We start from the raw sequence: 26,931 nt of genomic DNA, 5'->3' as shown, positions 1-26,931 counted from the left end.
AGTAATCTAGGTTTTACTTATGCCTACTTTATTTAAAATGCTGGTTTGATGGTATATAAATCGAAGTTTGAAATAGACAAAAATGTTCATGTGAAACAAAAAAATATGCTGAGGATGCCAGCAATGTCCAAGACAGAGAATACATCTACTGCCTTAAAAGTGCAATGCTTATAGGTTCACAAACAACTACTTATTGAACAAACTCCTTTCACTTAAGTGCTAGATTCAAATTTTTGTATCAAAACAAGAATGACAGGGGCTCCCTTTGTTTCTTCCAACAGCTACTATCTCTCTTGCTGTAGTGTGTCCATCTGTTTTTTGGATGCTGGCAAATTACCCTCCACATTCCAACATTTAGCCCTGTGAAGTGACAGATTAGGTCACATAACCCTGAAACTCTTGATGTGGAACCATAACAGGGGAGACCCTAAATCCCAAAACCTCAAGGTCATACCTCCTGTAATTTAGCCACTGAAGCAAGGCCACAGACAGATGGACAGATATAACCTATCCAATAGCCATTCTTTTCAATACTTTGTCTATAAGAACACCTAAAATTGAGTACAAAATGTTTATTGAGAGAGCAAAGTATTAAAAATATACATATATGTTTAATTGTACATTATGCAGTTCTAAGTCCCCCCCAAATAATATAAATTGCATATTTGGATTTTAATTGGTCTTTAAATCGCTTTAAAAGGTTTGATTAATCACTTGTGCATAGGTACAACAATAGCTGAAATAGACCCTTGTATATAAAATAGTAACAACGATCCACACAACAGTGCCACATTTTATATCAGTAATGATATGAAGATATCCTCCCTTATGACCGATTGTTAAGAAACCAACCCAAACCAATATGTCATGTAACACAATGGTAATGGGCAAATCCTCCACAGCTCTCTCACGAGAGAGAGAGAGAGAGAGAGAGGCAGCTTCTACACTCAGGCATCAGGCCTCCTCCTCTCCTCTACCCCCCCCCCCCCCCCCCGGGTACATCTAAAATTGGCTTCTGCCATCAAAGAAATTAACTTTAATCCTGGTTCCAGGCTCAAAGCACACCTGTGTACTAATCCTCCCTAAAAGGCACAGCAGTCCTGCACCCAGGTATCTCCTCAGTTCTTCCACAATTCTGAGCTCAACAGATGCATGAAGATTTTAATTTAGGCTAAATGGTGTAGCTGTTTGTAATTTGTTCATTTCAGCACATATTTTCCATTTTTATTTGAAATAATAAAAAAAAGGATGTACTTTTGGTGTTCAGTAGATAGTCACATCAGAGTTGTTAAATACTACAAACATGTCTTCCTGCTTCTAGAGAAAAATGAATATCTTGGTTGAAAGACTCAGATTAGATCAAATGAATCTGTTCATACATTTCTCAAACCACCAGCACACTGGGGCATGAGGGAATTAAGTAGCTAGATTACAAAAGTATTTCTCAGAAGATAGAGATTCCAGGATGCAGAGGATGATCTGACCCCTCACCGTGACCTGAACGAATAGCGTGCTGATTAGTAGAGTTTCTTAACCACCTCTGACTTCTTTTCAGCAGGGGCTGGTCCCCAGGATTGAACACGGTGATGATGGCAATGGCAGCAAATGTAATGTTATTCAAGACAGGCTGAGCTAGTGTGTTGTCCATTCCTAGGCTCCACCTCTCATATGTAAGGCTTTAGTACTGAGCTGCAGTTGCTGCTACCACCATCACCACCACAACTGGACCTCAGAACAGGCTCCAGCCAGACAAAGAAGGTTTATGGAGGAAAGAGAACGAAATGGGGAGAGGAAAATATGGACCTTTTCTTTCTCTTTGTGAAAAACTGGCAGCCCTTAGCTAATTGTGGTCTCCTGCTTCTGTTCCATGTTGCCTCTGTGACTATGCAAGTACTAACTCCAACATGCCCCCCCCCCCCCCTGAGCCATAAACCCCATACTGCAACCTGAATGGATGAGCCTGGGGAAGACAATGGGCACTGTGCATTACTGCCTGACCTGTGGCCTCTTTACTGTAAGCAAAGTGACAGAGGAAAGAAAACATGAGTGGCTGAGGCTAGCAGGAGGGAGAAGGGGGATGGATGTTTCTTTGGGTGAAGGTTAGAGACACTAGAAGGAAGGAGAGAGACACTAGAGACTAGAAAAGGGAGATGAAAAGTTTTTTAGCATGCCTGTCTGGCCGATGTTATAATAGCTGAGGATTTTTCTCTTTCTGGTGCAAGGGGGCCAATTTAATATGGGGAAGGACAAAGATACAGGTAAGTAGGGGAGGTGATTCGTACTTTCTTATCTCCATCACTTTCTCACTCAACTCTGTCGTTGATCCATGCCATTTTAGAAAGGCAGCTACCTGGCTCTGCCATATAAAATATTAAGTAACCCTGGGCTACAGTAAGGAAATCAGAGGAGACATACAGCAGGTGCTCACTCTCTGTTGTGAAGCTGAATCATTTACGTAGTTGTTGTTATTTTCTACCTGGCAGTGCTTTCCTGCTCCTTTTACAACTACCTGGGTTTTGTCTCCCCCTTTCTATACCCCCCAATCTAGTTCAGTCATCGCATGTGACACTCCTTGCCCAGGGATCACAACTCCATGGGTGCCTTCTGGATCCAGGTATGTGTGCATCTCAAGTCTGCTCACTAGATGTCACCACAGGGAAAAAGCAAAGATCCTGTGGACCTCATCAGTCTGAGGAGCAGAAACTAGGCTCATTTATATTTTAGCAGTAAATGTACAGTCTGTTGTGTGGAAGACTTCATATTGATTTTTAATAATTTGCTTTTGAAGTCTGGAACAATGTGGAGAGGAGGAACCACATCCTTCTGCTGCCAGATGTTTTTCTATAAAAGAAGAACATTAAAAACACACACCTTTTTTGTAAAACAAATAAATCATAATGATAGTAACACTTTCCAGAGAGCACACTGTAGTGGGATATTAAATCTCACAACACGCACACATGACATGGCACTATCCTCCAATCAAATACCCACTGTTCTAGCTTACTGCCTGAATAAAGTCTTTCCCCTTTTGTCTTCACAGTAGCTGCTGAAGATGAACAGTAGGTACATGGCTACTGAAGTAGCATGATTTCTGAAACACAGAAAATATAGTGTGTGTAACAATAATAAATATATCTATCTATACAGTGTACTACATATAGATATATTGATATATACAGATAGTTTTCACATTTCAGAAATCTCCCAGGTATTTCCTATCTGCATATATCTTTGTATCCATATTAAGACTTGACAAGTTTGAAGCCTTGTCCTGTGTCCAGAACTGCTGGAAGAAACCAGCTCATTTTTAACCTTCTTAAACACCTGAAGCAGACTTTACAAGCCCAGAAAAGGTTGAGACCACCACACCAGTTTGCTAAATGTACCAGTGGATAGGTAACACGGGGGAAATACATCATCCAGTGTTTGGCAACATCACTTTCAGTCGGCAAATGCAGAATGTAGTCACTCCAGTGTTTTGACACCCCATACATGGCTTTCACAGTCCGCCCCTTTTCCGACCAGCTAATGTTGTTGTCAGAGTTGCAGTTGTACTCCACCCATTCTCTTGTAAAGTCACCCAGCTGTGGCATGTCTGCTTCTTCAACGTCTACAATTTTAGACATTTCTGCTCCTTGCACAGCAATATACTGGTTTCCAACCTTTCTAACTTCTTTAACCCAGGGCTGGGCATGCTCACAGTCTAGCACAATGATAAGCCGTGAGCTCAATGCACTGTTCTTCTCTTGCCACCATTCTAAGAGTGAATTAAAGTGTAGTGTATCACCACCTGTGGAAGAACAAAAACAGAAGGAAGAAGACAGGAAAGATATGAATAGCCCACAGTAAACCGTGACATACATAATTAATTAAAGTTATGTCAAACTGCCTATTTTTAGATGCATTTTGCTCCAGTGATAGCACCTGTTGTTGAGAGTCTGTCCATTTGTCTATCCTTAGGCATGCTAATATGGTTTGTTGTGCATGTACTGTATGTGTAGGAAATTGTGCCACTTTAAGTAAAGCAGTAGTACACATGGCATGTAAAATAAGGGATGAACTGTTGCAGCCTGCGGCCCATCTCCATCCTGCTGTTGCTTAAGTATGCCCTGGTGGGAAGCAGTGATGTAGCAAAGAGGGTCCAGTGCTCAAGTGGATGCATGGTTGAATGGAAGGACGATAAAGTGAAGGAGGGAAGAGTGTGACACCACATCTCCATATTTCCACCCACAGCACACACACAGACTATTGCCCACATAAACCCCCAACACCAGCTCATAGCACTAATCGTACCCATCACACCCACCCACCCATGCCTTAGCATCAGATAGTAACAAAATGCACAACCATGTAATGCTTAGTTTAAAATCACTCTGCATATCTTCATTTTAATTAGTGGACAAATTCTATTAAGCCCTTTAGCACACTTTTGATATATATAACCATGCCATTGATTAATTATCTGGGCTTGCTTCATAAACATTAATAACCATACTGGATATGTCACAATAAGAAATTATTGATCACAAATTACCCCCCTCCCCAAACAGTAGCTTCCATCTGCAGAGAAGCGGTAAATGGTCGCTGGCAAACATGGGGAGCAGACAAAACTCTTAGGATCCTAACACAGATGACCATTATCCAGCATATAATGCCAACAAGTGTCAAGCAATGCAAACATACAAGAACAGTTGTGTGCTATATTTTCAAAAGCTGTGTCATGTTAAAATGCAGACACCCTGGTCAACAGAAAGAAGGACTAAACCTCAGACATCATAACCCTAGTAGAAATTCAAAAGGTTGAAAAATCTCTAAACAGCTCAAAAAATAAATAATAATCATAAAAATAAATAAATTTTAAAAAGAAGCTATTTAGGGCATTGAGGAGGTCTTTTACTAAGCCGTGGTAGTGGTTTTAGCTCGCAGTAGAAATCAGCTGGCGGTAAATGCCGAGATGCCCATTATATTCCTATGGGCGTCTCGGCGTTTACTGCCAGCTGATTTCTACTGCAAGCTAAAAATGCTACTGCAGCTTAGTAAAAGATTCCCTTAGAGCATTTAGAAAAACCAAGTATGCCCCAAGTTCACTTAATCACCTAATACCAAAAGACACCAAGAAAAAAAAACAAATGATCTCACCAACTACCGCCCAGCTGCATCTATTCCACTAGTAGTCAAACTGATGGAGAACATGGTGACCAAACAGCTTACTGACTACATGGATAAGTTCTCATTACTACATGAATCACAATCAGGATTCCGCCCGCTCCATAGCACCGAAACTGTGCTAGTCATTCTCCTGGACAAATTCAAACAGGAAATAGCTACAGGTAAAAGCTTACTTCTCCTCCAATTCGACATGTCGAGTGCATTCGACATGGTAAACCACAATATACTATTAAGTCTCCTTGATTACTTCGAGATTGGTGGAAATATACTTAGCTGGATCAAGGGTTTTTTAACCACCAGAACATACCAAGTAAAATCAAATTCAAACATATCACCACCATGGAAAGCAGACTGCGGAGTACCTCAAGGATCACCACTATCACCAACACTCTTCAACATAATGATGATCTCACTGGCAAAAGTCCTTATCCAATCAAGGCCTCAACCTGTTCATCTATGCAGACGATGTCACAATTTATATTCCCTTTAGACACGACCTGACAGAAATCACCAATGAAATCAAGCTCGGTCTGAACACCAAGGACTCATGGGCAAATTCATTTCAATCGAAACTGAACACTGAAAAAACACATTGCCTCATCCTCTCATCTCAACACAATAAGTACAAACCTACAACCATAAACACCCAAGATCAACCCTCCCTATCTCAGATAGCCTAAAAATACTCGGCGTTACAATCGATTGCAACCTTACACTTGAGAGCCAAGTAAACTCCACAACAAAGAAAATGACTCAATGTGGAAACTTAAACGCATAAAACCTTTCTTCCCGAGAGAAATATTTCGCAATCTAGTGCAATCAATGGTATTAAGCCACGCGGATTACTGCAGTGGAATCTATGCGGGATGTAAAGAACAACTCACAAAGAAACTTCAAACCACCCAAAATACAGCAGCCAGACTGATATTCGGTAAAACACGATTCGAAAGTGCCAAACCCCTCCGAGAAAAACTGCATTGGCTCCCAATCAAAGAACGAATTACCTTCAAAATCTGCACCTTGGTCCACAAAATTATCTACGGCGAAGTCCCAGGATACATGACAAACCTTATAAATCTACCAACCAGAAACAGAACCGGATCATCACAAACATACCTAAACCTTCACTACCCAACTGCAAAGGTCTCAAATACAAAGCAACCTATGCATCCAGCTTCTCCTATATAAGCACAAAATTATGGAACGCACTGCCAAAAGCTGTCAAAACAATCCATACCATCTAAACTTTAGGAAATCACTAAAAACCAACTTGTTCAAAAAGGAATACCCTACCGACCCAACATAAATGCCTACACCCTGCAACACAGCAAAACCAAAGATCGTATTGGACAATATATAACCTTCCCTTTATCCGACCCCCATTGTGCCTGAAACGCACGAACCTCTTTCGACCACAACATTACTATGAAACTGTTTATCTACCGGACTTGGTGAACACCTTTACGGTACTATGTAAGCCACACTGAACCTGCAAATAGGTAGGAAAATGTGGGATACAAATGTAATAATAATAATAATAATAATCAGTTATTGTGGGGTATGAAAGAAGACGGTCATACATATTACAGGCAAAAAAAATTAGTTGATACTTCCAGAGGAAAGCATCATTTCACTTAAATCTTGAATCCCTTCTTAGCTGCATGTTCCCATTCTTACCAATGAGAAGCTTGATGCAAAGAAAAGAAATACATTGAAAACAGAGGTGTCAGTACCAAGTGCCTATTCTGTGAATTGTGCTGAGAGGGTAAAGATCCTCAATACCAAGAAAATGTGACAGAAAGATAAACACATATTTTCTGTTGTATTAGGTACCACAGGCTTGATTAAAAGTATCTTCTAACCTTGACAGGTTGCCTATACGTGTTACAATCTATGAACTCCAGAAGGCACTATGCATCCAAATGGCAGATGACATTTAATGTGAGCAAGTGCAAAGTGATGCATGTGGGAAAGAGGAACCTAAACGTTAGGAGTCACCGACCAGGAAAAGAATCTAGGTGTCATCGTTGAGTTGATGATATGTTGAAACCCTCTGCTCAGTGTGCAGCGGCAGCTAAGAAAGCAAATAGCATGTTAGGAATTATTAGGAAAGGAGTAGAAAACAATTATGAGAATGTTATAATGCCATTGTAATCACTCCATGTGTGCAATTCTGGTCATCGCGTTTCAAAAAAAGATATAGTGGAATTAGAAAAGCTACAGAGAAGGGAAAGGGAAATGGGACTTGATATACCACCTTTCTGTTGTTTTTTGCAACTATATTCAAAGTGGTTTACATAGTATATTCAGGTACTTATTTATACCAGGGGCAATGGAGGGTTAAGTGACTTGCCCAGAGTCACAAGGAGCTGCAGTGGGAATCAAACTCTGTTCCCCAGGATCAAAGTCCACTGCACTAACCACTAGGCTACTCCTCCGCGATGATAAAGAGATGACTTCCCTATGAGGAAAGGCTAAAGTGGCTAGGAATCTTCACCTTGCAGAAGAGATGGTTGAGGGGAGATATGATAGAGGTCTATAAAATACTGAGTGGAGTGGAACGGGTCGACATGAATCGCTTGTTTACTCTTTCCAAAAATACCAGGGGCCACGCGATGAATCTATTAAGTAGTAAATTTAAAACAAACCGGAGAAAATATTTCTTCATTCAACGTGTAATTAAACTCTGGAATTCGTTGTCAGATAATGTGGTAAAAGCAGTTAGCTAAGCAGGGTTTTAAAAAGGTTTGGATACTTTCCTAAAAGAAAAGTCCATAAGCCATTATTAAGATGGACTGCTTATGTCTAGGATAAGCAGCATAAAATCTGTTTTACTGTTCTGGGATCTTGCCAGGTACTTGTGCCCTGTATTGGCCACTGCTGGAAACAGGATGCTGGGCTTGATGGACCTTCAGTCTGTCCCAGTATGGCAACACTTTTTGTTAAGGACATAAGAATAGCCATACTGGTTCAGACCAATGGTTCATCTAGCCCAGTATCCTGCTTATAACTGTTGCTTATGTACTAAGGTGAGCATTAGCATATGCACTAGTACGGAATACCAGCACCTTTTTCCCTGCCATCCAAAAATGTCCTATTCAGCTCATTATAATTCTCACTCAAAATCTCCCTGCTTGTTTTTTTCCCCCACTGGTGCACCAGTCAGCACTTGAACCTGTGACCCTTAGATTCAGAGGCTGCCACCTTCCAGGTAGAGCTATTCTGGGTTACATGACTAGATACACCGTACTGACTGAAAAACAAACCCTAGTTACCTCTCCCCCTAAGGCTGACTCTGCATGAGTACCAGCACCTTTATTCCTACAAAAAAGCACTGGTTTAAAGTCTCCACAGTCTGTCTTTTCTTGTAAAGTAAATAATATATTTTATTAATAGGAGGAGAAGCCTCCTCCAGAAACTTCAACATTTCTAACATATATTTCTTAAATAATTATCTTGCTGACAGTAGGTTAGTTTTAGGGAAATTCAGGATCCCAAGACTGCATGGTTTTAAAGATTTTTTTCAATCGCTCCAGTTTATATTAGAACTTAATATGTAGCTTGTACAGTTTTCACTTGAATATCCTGAATTCCTTTTATTTTCTCCTCCATAGCTTAGAATTTGTCCAAATGACCTTTTCCCTTTGCTTGTACATTTGTTAATCGAATGGTTAGCTCTCCAAGGGTCTGCTTTGCTTGGTTGAGTCTGCCATTTACTGTTCTGTCCAATTTAGTAATCACTTCCCATATGGAGAGTACTGATGGCAATCCAACAGCTTCTGAGGGAGAAGGCGGGTCCTTTAAAACAAATGTTCACATTACTCACTCCCAGGAGAGTATTACCGACTTCAGCTGATCTCAGGAGGTCAGATGCCACAACCTGCACACCCATATTTGCTGGAGGAGCTCTCTCCTCATGTTTTAATTGGTGAACTGACTTCAAGTGTCTTGGAGTCATTCGGGTTGGTGGGCTGAGCAAAATGCTCTCAAGGCGTGCTGACTCTCCCAGTACTGGCACGCCAGCGAGTGAGACTCCTGAAGCTTCTTGTACAGTCACTCCAAACTTTAGCAATGAGGACTGCCTCAAGGTTGGGGTACTACTACTGAAATTGCCGCCAAGTGCCACCAAGTTTTTGATCCGATTCATTCCTTTTACCTTATAAAGATCCTTTATTTTTATCCCACACATTTTTGAATTCCGTCACTGTTTTTGTCTCCGCTACCTCTCCCGGAAAGGCATTCCAGGCATCTACCGTCCTCTTCATGAATAAGTACTTCCTGTCATTACTCCTATCACCCCTAAGTCTACCATTTCAAGCCATGTCCTCTAGTTCTACTGCTTCCCTGTCTCTGGAACAGACTTGTATACATATTGATATCTGTATCACGTCTCCAGTATTCCTTCCCTCCTCAGGTCCTCAAGTCTCTTCTCATGAGTGGACTAGTGGTTAGAGCACTGGTCTTGCAATCCAGAGGTGGCCGGTTCAAATCCCGCTGCTGCTCCTTGTGATCTTGGGCAAGTCACTTAACCCTCCATTGTCTCAGGTACAAACTTAGATTGTGAGCCCTCCTGGGACAGAGAAATATCCAGTGTACTTGAATGCAACTCACCTTGAGCTACTACTGAAAAAGGTGTGAGCAAAATCTAAATAAATAATATGGCTTTTGACACAGACCCCATACCATTGTTGTTGAATGGGTACACACGTAGAGTACATGCGCATATTTTACACTTGCTATGAAACAGATGTCATTTGTGCGTTACTGCAGTTGGTTCTAGGAGCCAATTATATAAAGGGACAGGTACCTATGTTGCCTTTAGAAAATAATTACCAAAACAGTCTTCCAAAAGGTATTTAAATAATCCAATATCTTCCAAAATAAGCACAATAGTATATTAATATTCCCAAAATCCCAGTTGGCATCTCAATTTTATTATGGTACTATCATAAAACACCTAGTTTTTTTGTTTGTTTGTTAAGTAGCCTTACTTAAATATAATCATCGGTCTACTTTTTCATTCTGTATGTGCTTAAGTCCTGCAATATTAATATGCTATTGAGGTGATTTTGGAAGCCTTTACTACTTAGGCTTAAAATAAGTAACGTTTTGGATTTCTGAGAAACATCCTATAACAAAATTCCCACCCTGTATGTCCAAATAGTCCAGTTCATGAGCAAATTGGTTAATCAACACTTTGCCCTTTAGTTAGCTACACACAGCAGGATTGGTCATAAAGAACCTAAATGCTCAGCCTTGGAATAAAAATACCCAGCAACGGACTCTTGGCAGACTTCATAGGCAGCGAAGCTAACTGCTCCAATAATAGATAACAAAGCTTTACACTTAAAAAAGGGATTCTTGCTTTTCATATTCACTCAAAACATGAACTTCCTGGCTATTTTACAGCTCATACTGTATGCATGAGCAGTTAACAGCTTCTTTCATATACTGCTGCGTTACTTCCCAGCTTCCAACCACGATGAGAGATTGTTACTGATCTAATATCAACAGCATGTTTCCCTTACAGATATCATTACCAGGAAAAGATTACAGCATGGCTGCTGTGCAACATCAGGGCCAAGCAATGCTGCTTTTCTGTTAAAGCACAGAGTGCCAATGTTTGATTGCTGCTATCTCTACAAATCTTTCCAGAGGTCAGGGGATGGCACAGATTAGAGGTGTTAATGACTGTTTGTTCCATCTGTCAGAGAACATGACTGCCTGATAAAACTATGCAAAACTATATCAGCAAAAATCCCTATCTGGTGGATTCTATGCGATCTAATGAATAGAAAGGGAAATCTTCATTGCAAACTATACATTAGTGAGCTATCAAGACAGGAATATCTCTTCAAAAAAAGCACGCTTGGCCATTTCCAAAAACCCAGTAGGGCTGTGGAGTAGGTACACCAAACTTTTAATTCCAACTCCTCTATTTTTCTACTGTTCTCACAGTAAATCTATGAGGATATTTCTTTAGGTACAAAATTAGGACTAATAGACAACAGAATATATTCATTTATTTGAAGTTTGGACAAAGAACCTGAACAAAAAATATATAAGGATAACATGATAAATTTACCATATATTATAAAGTTTAAGTTTTTATTCTGAAGCTGAAGTTGGAGTCGGTACATTTTTATCAACTCCGATTCCACCCAAATTTGCTTCCAACTCTGACTCCATAGTCCTGAAACCCAGATGACATATTTATTTTTTTATTTTCTCTCTCATTCGGATCACGACTCAATAAATTCCACAGACGTGTACAAGGCCAAGTAACTGAAGAGATTTGGCCTCAGACTTATTTTGCTCATGCTATAAAAATGACATTTAGGGTGGCTCTGACAGCATTCAGCTCTGTCCTGTAAAGATTTATACCCTGTGCTTTCTGCTAAGTTCAAAACAGCAAGCATCTCTGGTGGCTCCAGGCAGCCATTCAGGTACTCAGAGTGAATAAATGTGCATGTTTTTCAGGAAGGAATAAATCCACTTAGCTTCTGTATATACGTAGGTGTACAACTCAGCTAATTGACTGCTAGTGTTTCTCCTAGGAGACAGTGGAGGGAAAATAAGAGAGGAAACGTTAGGTGGAAGAGGGGGCAGTGGAGGGTTTGCTGGCGTTTCCTAGTGGATTCCTGTCAGCGAGATGAATGCCCCTGCATAAGTTTGTTTAAACTGGGTTGTTCCTGATGAAGCCCAGAAGCGGGTGAAACGATAAGGGCCCCGTTGAACACAATTAAGCAGTTGGAATGAGGGGTGATTAAGTCAGCTGAGAAAAGCTAAGTTATTTTATGCTATAGCTGTGCTTTTGGAAATATTTGATTCTCAGTGATAATGGTTGCACTATGAGAAAGTTTTGATTGTAAGCATGTGAGATTAATTTCTTTACCCAATGAAAGAGATCAGACTACGGACACCAAAATCTTATATAGATAACGGGTCTTGTTGGTCAGACCTTGGTCAATAACTTGGTTTCTGAGGGTAATCTTCATGCTTTCAAGTATTGTATGCCTTTTTATGACCTTTTGGGATTGAATTTGGCTGTTGTTCAGTTGTTTTGTATTAGTTTACAGCAGAGAAAATACCATGTGATAGAAGTGCAAAAGCCATTTTTGTATAGTGAATGATACATACCTGTAGCAGGTGTTCTCCGAGGACAGCAGGCTGATTGTTCTCACGACTGGGTGACGTCCGCGGTAGCCCCCACCAACCGGAACAAAACGTCGCGGGCGGTCCCGCACGCAGGGCACGCCCACCGCGCATGCGCGGCCGTCTTCCCGCCCGTGCGTGACCGTTCCCGCTCAGTTGAATGACAAGCAAAAATGATAAAACGCAACTCCAAAGGGGAGGAGGGAGGGTAGGTGAGAACAATCAGCCTGCTGTCCTCGGAGAACACCTGCTACAGGTATGTATCATTCACTTTCTCCGAGGACAAGCAGGCTGCTTGTTCTCACGACTGGGGCATCCCTAGCTCTCAGGCTCACTCAAAACAAGAACCCAGGTCAACTGAACCTCGCAACGGCGAGGGTACAACAGAAAATTGACCTACGAAGAACAACTAACTGAGAGTGCAGCCTGACCAGAATAAATTCGGGTCCTGGAGGGTGAAGTTGGATTTACACCCCAAACAGATTCTGCAGCACCGACTGCCCGAACCGACTGTCGCGTCGGGTATCCTGCTGGAGGCAGTAATGTGATGTGAATGTGTGGACAGATGACCACGTCGCAGCCTTGCAAATCTCTTCAATAGTGGCTGACTTCAAGTGAGCCACCGACGCTGCCATGGCTCTAACATTATGAGCCGTGACATGACCCTCTAGAGTCAGCCCAGCCTGGGCATAAGTGAAGGAAATGCAATCTGCTAGCCAATTGGAGATGGTGCGTTTCCCGACAGCGACCCCTATCCTGTTAGGGTCGAAAGAAACAAACAATTGGGCGGACTGTCTGTGGGGCTGTGTCCGCTCCAAGTAGAAGGCCAATGCTCTCTTGCAGTCCAATGTGTGCAACTGACGTTCAGCAGGGCGGGTATGCGGTCTGGGAAAGAATGTTGGCAAGACAATTGACTGGTTAAGATGGAACTCCGACACCACCTTCGGCAGGAACTTTGGGTGGGTGTGGAGCACTACTCTGTTGTGATGAAATTTGGTATACGGAGCATGAGCTACCAGGGCTTGAAGCTCACTGACCCTACGAGCTGAAGTAACTGCCACCAAGAAAATGACCTTCCAGGTCAAGTACTTCAGATGGCAGGTATTCAGTGGCTCAAAAGGAGGTTTCATCAGCTGGGTGAGGACGACGTTGAGATCCCATGACACTGCAGGAGGCTTGATAGGGGGCTTTGACAAAAGCAAGCCTCTCATGAATCGAACGACTAAAGGCTCTCCAGAGATGGCTTTACCTTCCACACGATAATGGTAAGCACTAATCGCACTAAGGTGATTCCTTACTGAGTTGGTCTTGAGGCCAGACTCTGAAAGTGCAGAAGGTATTCAAGCAGGTTCTGTGCAGGGCAAGAACGAGGTTCTAGGGCCTTGCTCTCACACCAGACGACAAACCTCCTCCACTTGAAAAAGTAACTCTTTTTAGTGGAATCCTTCCTAGAGGCAAGCAAGACGCGGGAGACACCCTCAGACAGACCCAACGTAGCGAAGTCTACGCCCTCAACATCCAGGCTGTGAGAGCCAGGGACTGAAGGTTGGGGTGCAGCAACGCCCCGTCGTTCTGCGAAATGAGAGTCGGAAAACACTCCAATCTCCACGGTTCTTCGGAGGACAGCTCCAGAAGAAGAGGGAACCTGATCTGACGGGGCCAAAAGGGCGCTATCAGAATCATGGTGCCGTGGTCTTGCTTGAGCTTCAGTAAGGTCTTCCCCACCAAAGGTATGGGAAGATAAGCATACAGGAGGCCGGTCCCCCAATGAAGGAGAAAGGCATCTGACGCTAGCCTGCCGTGTGTCTGAAGTCTGGAACAGAACAGAGGCAGCTTGTGGTTGGTCTGAGAGGCAAAAAGGTCCACCGAGGGGGTGCCCCACTCTCGGAAGATCTTGCGTACCACTCTGGAATGGAGCGACCACTCGTGCGGTTGCATGACTCTGCTCAGTCTGTCGGCCAGACTGTTGTTTACGCCTGCCAGGTATGTGGCTTGGAGGAGCATGCCGAACTGGCAAGCCCAACGCCACATCCCGACGGCTTCCTGACACAGGGGGCGAGATCCGGTGCCCCCCTGCTTGTTGATGTAAAACATTGCAACCTGATTGTCTGTCCGAATTTGGATAACTTGACAGGACAGCCGATCTCTGAAAGCCTTCAGTGCGTTCCAGATCGCTCGGAGCTCCAGGAGGTTGATCTGAAGATCCTTTTCCTGGAGGGACCACAGTCCCTGGGTGTGAAGCCCATCGACATGAGCTCCTCACCCCAGGCGAGATGCATCCGTCGTCAGCACTTTCGTGGGCTGTGGAATTTGGAATGGACGTCACAGGGTCAAATTGGTCCGAATGGTCCACCAGTGCAGTGAAGTGCGGCAACTGGTGGAGAGGCGGATGACATCTTCTAGATTCCCGGTGGCTTGAAACCACTGGGAAGCTAGGGTCCATTGAGCAGATCTCATGTGAAGACGAGCCATGGGAGTCACATGAACTGTGGAGGCCATATGACCCAGAAGTCTCAACATCTGCCGAGCTGTGATCTGCTGAGACGCTCTGGTCTGTGAAGCCAGGGACAGGAGGTTGTTGGCCCTCGCTTCGGGAAGGAAGGCCTGAGCCGTCTGGGTATTCAGCAGAGCTCCTATGAATTCCAGAGACTGGGCTGGCTGGAGATGGGACTTTGGGTAATTTATCACAAACCCCAGCAGCTCCACGAGTTGAATAGTGCACTGCATGGACCGGAGAGCTCCTGCCTCCGAGGTGTTCTTGACCAGCCAATCGTCGAGATATGGGAACACGTGCACTCCCAGCTTGCGTAGATACGCCGCTACCACCACGAGGCACTTTGTAAACACCCGTGGGGCAGAGGCGAGCCCAAAGGGCAGCACACAATACTGAAAATGCCGTGTGCCCAGGCGGAATCTGAGATACTGTCTGTGAGCTGGCAGTATCGGGATGTGAGTGTATGCGTCCTTTAAATCCAGGGAACATAGCCAATCGTTTTTCTGAATCATTGGCAGAAGGGTGCCCAAGGAAAGCATCCTGAACTTTTCTTTGACCAGGAATTTGTTCAGGCCTCTCAGGTCTAGGATGAGACGCATCCCCCCTGTTTTCTTTTCCACAAGGAAGTACCTGGAATAGAATCCATGCCCTTCCTGCCCGGGTGGTACGGGCTCGACCGCATTGGCGCTGAGAAGGGCGGAGAGTTCCTCTGCAAGTACCTGCTTGTGATTGGAGCTGAAGGATTGAGCTCCCGGAGGACAATTTGGTGGCAGGGAGGCCAAATTCAGGGCGTATCCGCACCGCACTATTTGGAGAACCCACTGGTCGGAGGTTATGAGAGGCCACCTTTGGTGAAAAAATTTCAACCTCCCTCCGACCGGCAGATCGTCCGGTACGGACACTTTGAGGGCGGCTATGTTCCCATGGATCCAGTCAAAAGCCCGTCCCCGGCTTTTGCTGTGGAGGCGCAGGGGGCTGCTTAGGCGCACGCTGTTGACGAGAACGAGCGCGCTGGGACTGTCCCTGTGCCTGACGAGGCCTTCGGGCCGGCTGGGTGTACCTACGCTTGGGAAAAGCATAGGGCGCAGCCTGCCGGGCCCGGGAAAAACGTCCACCTGCTGAGGTGGATGCTGAAGGCGCCCGGTGGGAGAGCTTGTCGAGGGCGGTTTCCCGCTGATGCAGTTGGTCCACCAGCTGCTCGACCTTCTCACCAAAAATATTATCCCCCCGGCAAGGGACGTTGGCCAGTCTCTGCTGGGTGCGGTTGTCCAGGTCAGAGGCACGCAGCCATGAGAGCCTGCGCATCACTATACCTTGGGCCGCAGCACGAGATGCCACGTCACAGGTGTCATATATACCCCTGGACAGGAACTTTCTGCACGCCTTCAGCTGCCTGCACCTCCTGAAAAGGCCTGGACTGCTCCGGCGGGAGCTTGTCAACCAGGTCCGCCAGTTGCTTCACATTATTCCGCATGTGGATGCTCGTGTAGAGCTGGTAAGACTGGATGCGGGTCACGAGCATGGAAGATTGGTAGGCCTTCCTCCCAAACGAGTCCAGAGTGCGAGATTCCCGCCCCGGGGGCGCCGAGGCGGTATCCCTCGAACTCCGTGCCCTCTTGAGAGCAGAGTCCACGACCGCCGAGTCATGAGGCAATTGGGGCCGCATTAACTCTGGGTCCGAGTGGATTCTGTATTGGGACTCTGCTTTCTTGGGGATAGTGGGATTAGATAATGGTCTCACCCAGTTCCGAAGCAGTGTCTCTTTGAGGACATTGTGCAACGGCACCGTGGAGGACTCTCTAGGTGGTGATGGATAATCGAGGACCTCGAGCATCTCAGCCCTCGGCTCATCCACAGAGACCACGGGGAAGGGAATGCATATAGACATGTCCCTGACAAAGGAGGCAAAAGAGAGGCTCTCAGGAGGCGAGAGCTTTCTCTCTGGTGAAGGCGTGGGGTCGGAGGGAAGGCCCACAGACTCCTCTGAGGAGAAATATCTGGGGTCCTCCTCCTCCCCCCACGAGGCCTCTTCCTCGGTGTCGGACATAAGCTTGTGCAGCTGAGTCCTCAACCGGGCCCGGCTCGACGTCGAGGCACCGAGGCCTCGGTGTCGTCGAGCGGTGGACTCCCGCGCCGGCGGGGATGAAGCTCCCTCCATCGACGTCGACGGGGACTCCACCTGCGTGGCAGTCGAGACCGGCGCCGCAAGCGGCGTCGAAGGCCTCAGCACCGGGCTAGAGCTCGCCGGCGCCACAGTCAACGGCGCCGAGGGCACAAGCACCCCCGGCGCCGGCACAGTCTGGCGCATCAGCCCTTCCAGGATCCCCGGAAGGATGGCTCGGAGGCACTCGTCCAGGCCCGCTGCCGGGAAAGACGGGGGGGCCGGTAGAGGCGTCTGTGCCGGAAGCTGCTCAGGTCCAGGAGACTGCACCGAAGTGCTGGGACCCTGACACGGCGGTACCTCTACTACCGATGGGGACCTCTCCTCTCGACGCTGACGCTTTCTCGGCGTCGACTCCTCTCCGGCGCCGGGGGCCGGATGCATCGATGGCGACCGATGACGGTGCTTCTTTGTTTTCTTACGATGCCCGTCATCAGCGCTAGGTGGAATGGAGGAGGAGGAGGTCGATCCCCCTCGGCCTCGAGGGACCGGGTCCGACAGGGTTCGGTCCCGAGGGCCCTGGGTAGAGGGAGTGACTGGGGTCGATTGCCCACGCGGCCTCTCACCCCTGCCGTCACCGGAGGACTGGCGGGCCGACGGGACCTGTGCTCCTGGGGTCGATGCCATCGGTGCCGATTTCGCGGACATCGATACCGGTACCGAAGAACCGGCCGTCGATACCGATGCCGTCGAGGTCGACGTCGAGGGGCCGGTGCAAGTTCCAAAAAGACGGTCCCGAAGAACTTGCCTCGCTACTTGAGTCCGTTTCCGGAGACCAAGACACAAAGTACACGACTTGGTATCGTGCTCCGGCCCGAGGCACTGGAGGCACCAAGCGTGAGTGTCGGTCTGCGAGATAGGCCGGCCGCACCGACCACACTTCTTAAATCCACTCGGGACCTTCCAGGACATCGACGGAAAAATCGCGTCGGCGAAATCAAAGTCATTGATGGTGGCGGTAAAATCACACCTCGAAATCGACCGCGCGGCCACAAGGCCGCAACGCGACGCCCCCGCTAAAAGACGAGGGAAAACAAGTACAGCACGTTTGTTTTTTTTTTAAGAAACTAAAGAGAAAACGCGGCAATGAAAATAAATGAAAAAATAAACGAAGATTCGCGAACAACGCGATCTGGTTTCCGGGGCTGACAGAGAGAGAGCCGAACACGTCTCTCTCCATGCGCGGAAAAGAAAAGACTGAGCGGGAACGGTCACGCACGGGCGGGAAGACGGCCGCGCATGCGGGGTGGGCGTGCTCTGCGTGCGGGACCGCCCGCGAAGTTTTGTTCCGGTTGGAGGGGGCTGCCGCGGACGTCACCCAGTCGTGAGAACAAGCAGCCTGCTTGTCCTCGGAGAAGTATCTATACAGCAGTGATTATGGCTAGCAGTGCTATAGAACAGATAATGAAGTAGTAATTGTAGTAATAGTAGAAGGAGTGGGGAAAGTAGTGCTGAATAACAGGGAAGCAGAGGGGATGGTGAAAGAGAAGAGGAGAGGAGAGGAAAGAGTTTAAGGCGAGAGAAGGGGCATGGTTCAAATAATACACGTGGAGCTGGAAAAGTGAGAAATGAGAAATAGATGGTTCATTTCACCACTTTAATGCTATATTTATCTATTGCCAAATTTTATTGTTTTCTCCTTATACTACATTCTCACTCTCACATTATTTCCAATATAATGTCAATGAGATCAGCATCATAAAACCTCCTCTGAGAGCCATTATCAGAATGCTGACCCACATACAGGTAAAAAAAAAAACAAGCTCTGTTAATCACAAGCCCTCGTTAAGTTCTCAAATTCAAGTTTCATAATTGCATATAATTTTCAGGACACAATCCCACTAAATGAATGTTATTATTAAACATCTGAACCATGGATTACCTGCTAATGCCCATTCTCCACTGCTGTGGGAGTGTCCACTGTAGTACAGTATGTAAGTATCATGTCTAGGTCCATCTGCTGTCCGGAGCTCCAGGAAAGACTTTAGCTTGGAATGCAGTGTATCATAAGTAAATCCACTTGTAGAATAGTCACAGCCATAGGTATCTACCATGTGGTAAGCAAAAAACCTCTGGATGGCGTTCAGCATGGCCGTGGACCTTAGGTTTAACTCCTGTACATGCTCTGGAGGAAGCAAGGTTGGCTGGCCATCAGGACTGAAGGGGAAGAAAAAAAAAGATCTTTTACCCCAAGAATTACTCTGTTTTCCTAAAGTTAATTTTCAAAAAAATCTCAATGGTTCACTTGGGCATTTTCAGCTGAAAATTCACCAACACTTAAGTAACTACAACTAATGTTTCTAAATTTAGGTTTGCCAATAATTTTTGCTGAGGTTTAGGATCCTAAGTTAGATGCCGGATCCTAAGTTAGATGCCTAGTACTGAAATTCAATGTTATGAAACCACAATTGCTGCTAGTTTTAATTCCAAACCCATAACAGCCTACTTTCTAGGAACTATTCTATTTGAAAAGGTCAATTTCAGTTCCTAACTCTGCAAGACAGGCACTTAAACTAGGGCTTGCCAAAACCCCACAGCCAGTTGGGCTTTCACTACTAAATGGTGACAGGTGAATAGTGGAGCACAGTAAGATCTACAGTGGACTGATACCTTTTAACATATTTAAAAAGATCTTGAAATAGAAACAATGAGTGAGGTGATCAAATTTGCAGATGTCATGCGGACTGCAAAAAATTGCAGGAGGACCTTGGAAGGCTGGCAAACTGGGTATCCAAATGGCAGATGAAATGTAATGTGGGTAAGTGAAAAGTGATGCACATTGGGAAGAACAACCTAAATTACAGCTACATGATGCTAGGTACCAAAGTAGGTGTCACCACTGAGGAAAAGGATTTAGGTTCAATCTTTTTTCATTAATTATATCATCATAATACAGCCATTGCAAACAAACTAAGAGAACTTATGACAGGACAAAGAACGATACAAAGAAGTGTAGAGAGCTTGGACTCTTATAGCTTTCCACAAAATTCCACTGGATCTGCTCCACCTCCCTAACCCCCCCCACTCCTATACATAAGGAAATGATCTCTTTTCCAATGTTCATAAATTCAACTCATTAAGAATTGAGCTACGTGCTCAAGATGGCAGAAGGTGCACATATGCTCCCCAAATTGCCCCCAATTTTTTCTTATGCTTATCAGTTAGGCATGCATCTCGAGCTTCCATCACCATCAAGTAGCCTAGTGGTCGGTTCAGTGGACTATTGAGAAGGGGACCCAGGTCCATATCCACTCTAACTGGTACACTTATGGTGTAAAGTGTGTGCACCCCAAAACCCACAAAATACCTACTAAACCCACATATAGGTGACACCTGAAGGCAAAAGGTCTATTGTAGTGGTGTACAGTTGGGTACAGTACATTTTTTGCTATTGATGGAGGGCTCACCATACAATATAAGGGGGTTATGATGTGATGTGTACCTGGGACCTTTTATGTGAAGTTCACTGCATTGTCCGCTAGGCTGCTCCTCTGCACTGCTGGGATGTCTGTGTAGCCAGCCTAGTAGGACTTGTTTTAGTGATTTTTTTCCTTGGATATTTTTTTTCTTTGAAAATAGCCCTAAAAGAAATACGCATTGAGCAAAAAAAAAAAAAAAAAAAACCACATCTAAATAGGACGACTTTCAAACTCAAAAGATAGATGTTTTTTCTAGTTTGGAACTGGATTTGCACCTTTTTTGAATTTGGACATCATATTGAAAATGCTCCTCCACATATCTCAACACAAAGGGAAAAAGAAGGGCAACATCAGGAAAGCAGTGTACATTAATGTCCATAGTATGGGACATACAGTTCTGGATCTAGAGGCTGTGATGGAAGAGGCTGATTTGGTTTTAGTGGCAATCTTGGAGAAATGGTTCATGGAGAACCATGACTGGGATATGGTTATACTGGGCTATAATCTGTTCAGGAAAAACAGGGTAGGAAGAAAGGGAGGGGAAGTGGCATTATATGTTAAGGATAATATTAAAGTCACACGACTGAAGAACTTACAGGGTAAGGAAGTGGTGGGTCAGTCTACAAAGAGGGAATGGAAAATTTGTTTACATTGATGTAATATATGGACTTGCTTCACAGACAGAAGAATCTGTGAAAGGGGAAGTACTACTAATAGGTGATTTTAATATGACAGATGTTTAATTTAGTTTATTATCATCTGATATACCGCCTTTCTCAAAAATCAAAGTGGTTTACATTTAAATACAATAAAAACATAATAAAAGAAAGGAACTCCAAATTAAAATAGGTCAAAGAGAAAAGACACAACAGTCAAGAAAAATGGGGGAGGGGAAGAGCAGAGAAAACAGGGAGCGTAAACAAACCTGAGAACCAAGTTCCAGGATCTTAAGAGAAGGCTTTAGATCAATCTTAAAACGGTAAGATTGTTCTGAGTGGAGGGCAAAAGGTAAAAAGGTAAAGAGTTCCATAAAGAAGGACTTAGAGAAAAAAAGGCAGAGTGACAGGTGGCTTGAAGTCTAGTAGGGGATGAGATAAAGTAGGAGTAGAGAGTTGATTGGCAGTAGAAGAACGCAAGGCTCGTGTAGGTCTGTAAGGAACAATTAGGGATGAAAGGTAAGCAGGGGCATCACTTTTGCGGTGTCTTCTAGAAGTAGGGAGATCCTGGATTCTCTATAGGGAGAAATGTTCCAGCAGTTGGTAATGGAAACCGTGTAGGATGGGGCCATACTGGACTTAGCGCTTACAAATGGGAAGAGTGTTTCTGATGTTATATGGGTGATCATCTGGCATCCAGTCATCAGAGGATGGTGTGGTTCAGTATTAAGACAAGTGTGGAGATAGTTCATTCAAAAGTGAAGGTTCTAGATTAAAAAAACAAAACCAAAAAAACCCCCAACTTTGTTGAGATGGGGGATTACCTCAAGGAGTTGTTAGCTGGATGGGAACATCTGAAAGAAGTAGAAAAGTAGTGGGCAAAACTGAAAGGAGCTATTTTAAGGGCAGCAAACCTTTTGTAAGGAAAGTATATAAAAATAAGCGGACAAGAAGGCCACTTTGGTTCTCAAAAGTAGTAGCTGAAAAGGTATGAAGGCTAATCTATTTTTCTTTAAACTACATATCAGACAAAAGAGGAAGACAGGTGACTGGAAAAGCTAACAGAAGCTGGTAAAGTAGTCAGGACAGCAAAGATGCATATTGCATTAAAATACCCAATACAATAAAATGTGTGTGTGTGTGGGGGGGGGGGGGGGGGGGGACAAGACATTCTTTAGATATATTAGTGATGAGGAAGTGAAGAAGTGACATTGTTAGACTCAAGGGTGAAGGGGAGGAATACACAGAAGCTGATAACTATAAGGTAGAACTGCTTAACAAATATTTCTGCTCTCTATTCACAGCTGAAAGGGTGAAGTAGGAACACAGAAGACCAACACAAATAGGAATAGAGGTATGGTAGACCCTGAACAATTTTCAGAAAACTGTGTTCATGATGAGCTAGCTAAAATAAAGATGGACAAAGCAAGTGGCTGGATGGCATACATCCGAGGGTACTAAAGGAACTTAAGGAAGTTCTGGCAGCTCCGCTGGCTGACATTTTCAATGCTTTTCTAGAATTGGGATTGGTCCCAGGAAGACTGGAGAAGGGCAGATGTGGTCCCACTCCACAAAAGCAGAAGTAAGGAGGAGGTTGGGAATTACAGGCTGGTAAGTCTGTCTTCTCTAGTAAGTAAATTAATAGAAATGCTTTAAAAACAGAGAACAGTGAGATTTCTGGAATCAAAAGGATTGCAGGACTCGAGGCAGCATGGTTTCAATAGAGGCAGGTCACAAATCTGATTAATTTCTTTGACTGGGTGACCAGAGAGTTGGATTGAGGGAGAGTGCTAGATGTGGTGTACTTAGATTTTAGAAAAGCTTTTGACACAATTCTACATATATGACTAATACAGTACCCTCAGTATGAATCCTAAAGTGACTGGTTGGGATAGAAACTGGTTGAGTGAAAGGTCACAGAGGGTAGTGATAAATGGAGCTCACCCTGAGGAAAGGAATGTTACCAGTGGTGTGCGGCAGCAAGGTTCAGTTGTCTGATAAGTTTTGCCTCTTTGTGGATGATACCAAAACCTGCAACAGGGTAGACATCCCTGATAATGTGGACAACATGAGGAGGGACCGTGAAGTTTGAAGATAATGGGTTCAGAATTTGGCAGCTAAGATTTAATAAACGCAAATTTATGCATTTGGGATGCAAGCACCCAAGGGAGCAGTATAGTTTAGGGGGTGAAGAACTTTTGTGCATGAAAGAGGAGTGGGACTTGGGTGTGATTGTATTTTAACATCTTAAGGTGGCCAAACAGGTAGAAAAGGCAACAATGAAAGCTAAAGGATGCTCAAGTGTATGGGTAGAGGAATGGCTAGCAGGAAAAAGGAAGGACAAGGCCATAGCGGAGAAACTGAATGAATTCTTTGCTTCTGTGTTTACGGAAGAAGATGTAAGAGATCTGCCTGTACCAGAAATAGTTTTCAAGGGTGATGATGCAGAGGAACTAAAAGAAATCTTGGTGAACCTGGAAGATGTACTAACCCAAACTGACAAATTAAAAAGTAATAAATCACCTGGACTGGATGGCATATCTGCTGTTAGCAACATGTAACCTGTCGTTAAAATCATTCGTGGTACCTGAAGATTGGAGAGTGGCCAATGTGACGCCGATTTTTAAAAAGGGTTCCAGGGGTGATCCGGGAAATTACAGACCGGTAAGCCTAACGTCAGTATCGGGTAAACAGTGGAAACTATTATAAAGAATAAAATTACAGAACACATAGACAAATATGGTTTAATGGGACAGTGTCAGCATGTGTTCAGCTGAGGGAAGTCTTGCCTCACTAATTTTCTTCATTTTTTTGAAGGCACGAATAAACATGTGGATAAAGGTGAGCCGATTGATGTAGTATATCTAGATTTTCAGAAAGCTTTTGATAACGTTCCCCATGAGAGACTCCTGTGAAAATTAAAGAGTCATGGGATAGGAGGCAAGGTTCTGGTGTGGATTAGGAATTGGTTATTGGACAGAAAAACAGAGGGTAGGGTTAAATGGTCATTTCTCTCAAGGAGGAGGGTAACAGTGGAGTACCCAAGGGATCAGTACTGGGACAGGTGCTACTTAACATATTTATAAATGATATGGAAAATCAGAACGATGAGTGCAGTGATTAAATTTGCAGAGGACACAAAACAAGTCAAGGATGTTAAAACACAAACGGACTGTGATATATTGCAGGAAAACTTTAGGAAATTGGAAAACTGGCCATCCAAATAGCAGATGAAATTTAATGTGTACAAATGCAAGGTGATGCACATTGGAAAGAATAATCCGAATCATAGTTACCCGATGCTATGGTCCACCTTGAGGGTCAGCACTCAAGAAAAAGATCTAGGTGGTGTTGTAGATAATACACTGAAATCTGCTCAATGTGTGGCAGTGAACAAAAAAGCAAACGGGATGCTAGGAATAATTAGGAAAGGGATGGTGAATAAGACTGAAAATACTGTAATGCCTCTGAATCGCGCCATGGTGACCGCAACTTGAGTATTGTGTTCAGTTCCGGTCGCTGTATCTCAAAAATTATAGCGGAATTAGAAAAGGTTCAAAGAACAGTGATAAAGGGGATGGAACTCCTCTCGTATGAGGAAAGGCTAAAGAGGTTAGAGCTCTTCAGCTTGGAAAAGAGAAGGATAAGGGGAGATATGATTGAGGTCTATAAAATCCTGAGTGGTATAGAATGAGTAGAAGTGAATCAATCTTTTACATGTTCCAAAAGTACAAAGACTAAACACTCAAGGAAGTTACATGGAAATACTTTTAAAACAAATAGGAGGAAATATTTTTTCACTCATGGAATAGTTAAGATCTGGAACTCTTTGCCGGAGGATGTAGTAACAGCAGTTAGTGTATCTGGGTTTAAAAAAAAGGGTTGGACAAGTTCCTGGAGGAAAAGTCCATAGTGTGCTAATGAGACAGACATGCAGAAGCAACTGTTTGCCCTGGGATTCGTAGCATGGAATGTTTCTACCAGGTTCTTGTGACCTGGCTTGGCCACTGTTGGAAACAGGATACTGGGCTAGATGGACCATTGGTCTGACCCAGTATGGCTACTCTTATGTTATGATCTTAGGAGGTGATAATGTCTCTGTACAAGACTCTGATGAGACCTCATTTAAAATACTGTGTGCAGTTCTGGAGACCGAACCACCAAAAAGATATTAACAGGATGGGCAGATTCTAAAATAGTCCTGGGGTCTTCGTCATAAAGAATATGGGGACAGACTTAAAAATCTCAATAACTATACTTTGGAAGAAAGGCAGGAGAGGTGAGATATAATAGGGGTGTCTTAATATCTTTGCAGCATAAATGCACAGGAGGCAAGTCTCTTTCAATTGAAAGGAAGCACAGTATGAAGGTGAAAGGGGACAGACTCAGGAGTAACCTGAGGAAATGCTTCTTCACAGAAAGGGTTTTGCATTCATGGAACGGTCTCCTGGTGGAGACAAAAACTGTACTGAATTCAAGAAAGCTTGGGACAAGTACATAAGATCTCTATGGGAGAGGAAGGGTAGATGGCATGGATAAACAGACTGGATTACCAGCTTTCATTTTTTTATGTCCCTACAGCTACCCACACGAGAAAGGCATGAATGTGATCATCCAATGTAAAAAAATATGAAGAGGCGTGCTACTTCAGAGAAATAAGCCCAAACGAAGCACGTGAATTAATCTTCAATAAGCTATTACAGAACATTACAGAATAAAAACTCAGTAGGTGACCATTTCTCAAAGGAAGATCACTCTCTTAATAACCTTACAATAAAGGTGCTTAAATTAACTTAAGGGGCACACAATAATTGAAAACTTTCTAAATTAAATGATCAAGCAATTTGAGACTGTGACAAAACAGTGGGTTTCTAAGCCTGTGAACTGTATTATTTCATGAAGTGTATTTCTCCTAATTGGTCAGCAGATGGTGTTTGTTCTGTGTTTTAAAGCTGTTACAGAAAAAGATTTTTTCTGTTCCAGATTAAGCTTGGTGAAAGGCAATCTGCAGTACCATTGGCCAGACACTTTCAAAGCTGGTGCCCTGGGCTCTGATTGGCCCTGAAGTACAAAAAATAGCCAAGAGGTACTGGATTTTCTTTAGTCTCAGCTTTGGGGTACAGAGGAGAAACATCTCTTTCCTGAGACCCTGTTCAAGACTTGTGAACAGTTAATTTCCTGAAACTCCCCAGGTGCTACCCTGGTAGTAACAAAGTGTTTAGATAGTTTTTTAATATTGATCCTTATTCAGTTTCCCGTTATTGCTTGTTGTTTTTCCATCTGTTATATATTGTTCACTGTTCAAATTTTCATGATAATAAATCAATTCATTTATTAGCTCTGTTTGTACTGGACTGACTAAGAATCTTGATCTGTGGAAGCTTTCTAAGAACTTGGGACCCCTGGGAGTGTGGCCCCAGTGTCTTAGAAATCACAGGGGAACAACTTGAGAGTGGGAGACTTGCCCAGAGGCAAGTGGGATGGAAGGTGCTAGTACAGAGCTCGTGCTCAGGTGCAGGCGGCCTGAGCAGTGCTGGGGACAGACCCTCCAGGTAGCCGCAGGGTTAACCTCAGGCGGGTGCTAGGCGTTCTGGGACAGAGACCAACATAAAAAGGACTCAATAGAGACATTGGCTTTCTCACCCATTATGAGATACAGGACTTTTGAATTGTAAAGTCTTACTGTTTTATCACCTCAAACCTACCTCTCACCATTTTTCATTGAGCTGTACTAACATACATGAAAGCAACCTAAGACCTAGGTGAACATGTACCAGTTAAAACCAGTGTAACTGCACTGAGTTTTCACGGACGTAATGAAAAGAGGATAACTCCCAAAAGTTTGTCAAAGATATATTAAATTAGTTTAATAAA

General features: G+C 44.1%; 1 protein-coding gene across 4 annotated transcripts in view; it reads right to left on the bottom strand.

The window, feature by feature from the left end:
• Nucleotides 1-557: 557 nt before the first annotated feature.
• Nucleotides 558-26,931, bottom strand: part of TMEM168 (transmembrane protein 168) — a 63,246-nt gene continuing 36,872 nt past the window's right edge. For all 4 annotated transcript variants that reach the window (XM_030217117.1, XM_030217121.1, XM_030217120.1 and 1 more), the window contains 2 exons: nt 18,865-19,139; nt 558-3,793 (listed from right to left, as the gene is read on the bottom strand). In XM_030217117.1, the coding sequence (XP_030072977.1) occupies nt 3,246-3,793; nt 18,865-19,139 (823 nt within the window). In that variant the 3' untranslated portion in view covers nt 558-3,245. The remainder of the gene's footprint in view (nt 3,794-18,864; nt 19,140-26,931) is intronic.

The sequence above is a fragment of the Microcaecilia unicolor genome, chromosome 10 (genome assembly GCF_901765095.1).
Source record: "Microcaecilia unicolor chromosome 10, aMicUni1.1, whole genome shotgun sequence".
Lineage (NCBI taxonomy): Eukaryota > Metazoa > Chordata > Amphibia > Gymnophiona > Siphonopidae > Microcaecilia > Microcaecilia unicolor.
This window is presented reverse-complemented; position numbering and strand designations above follow the sequence as displayed.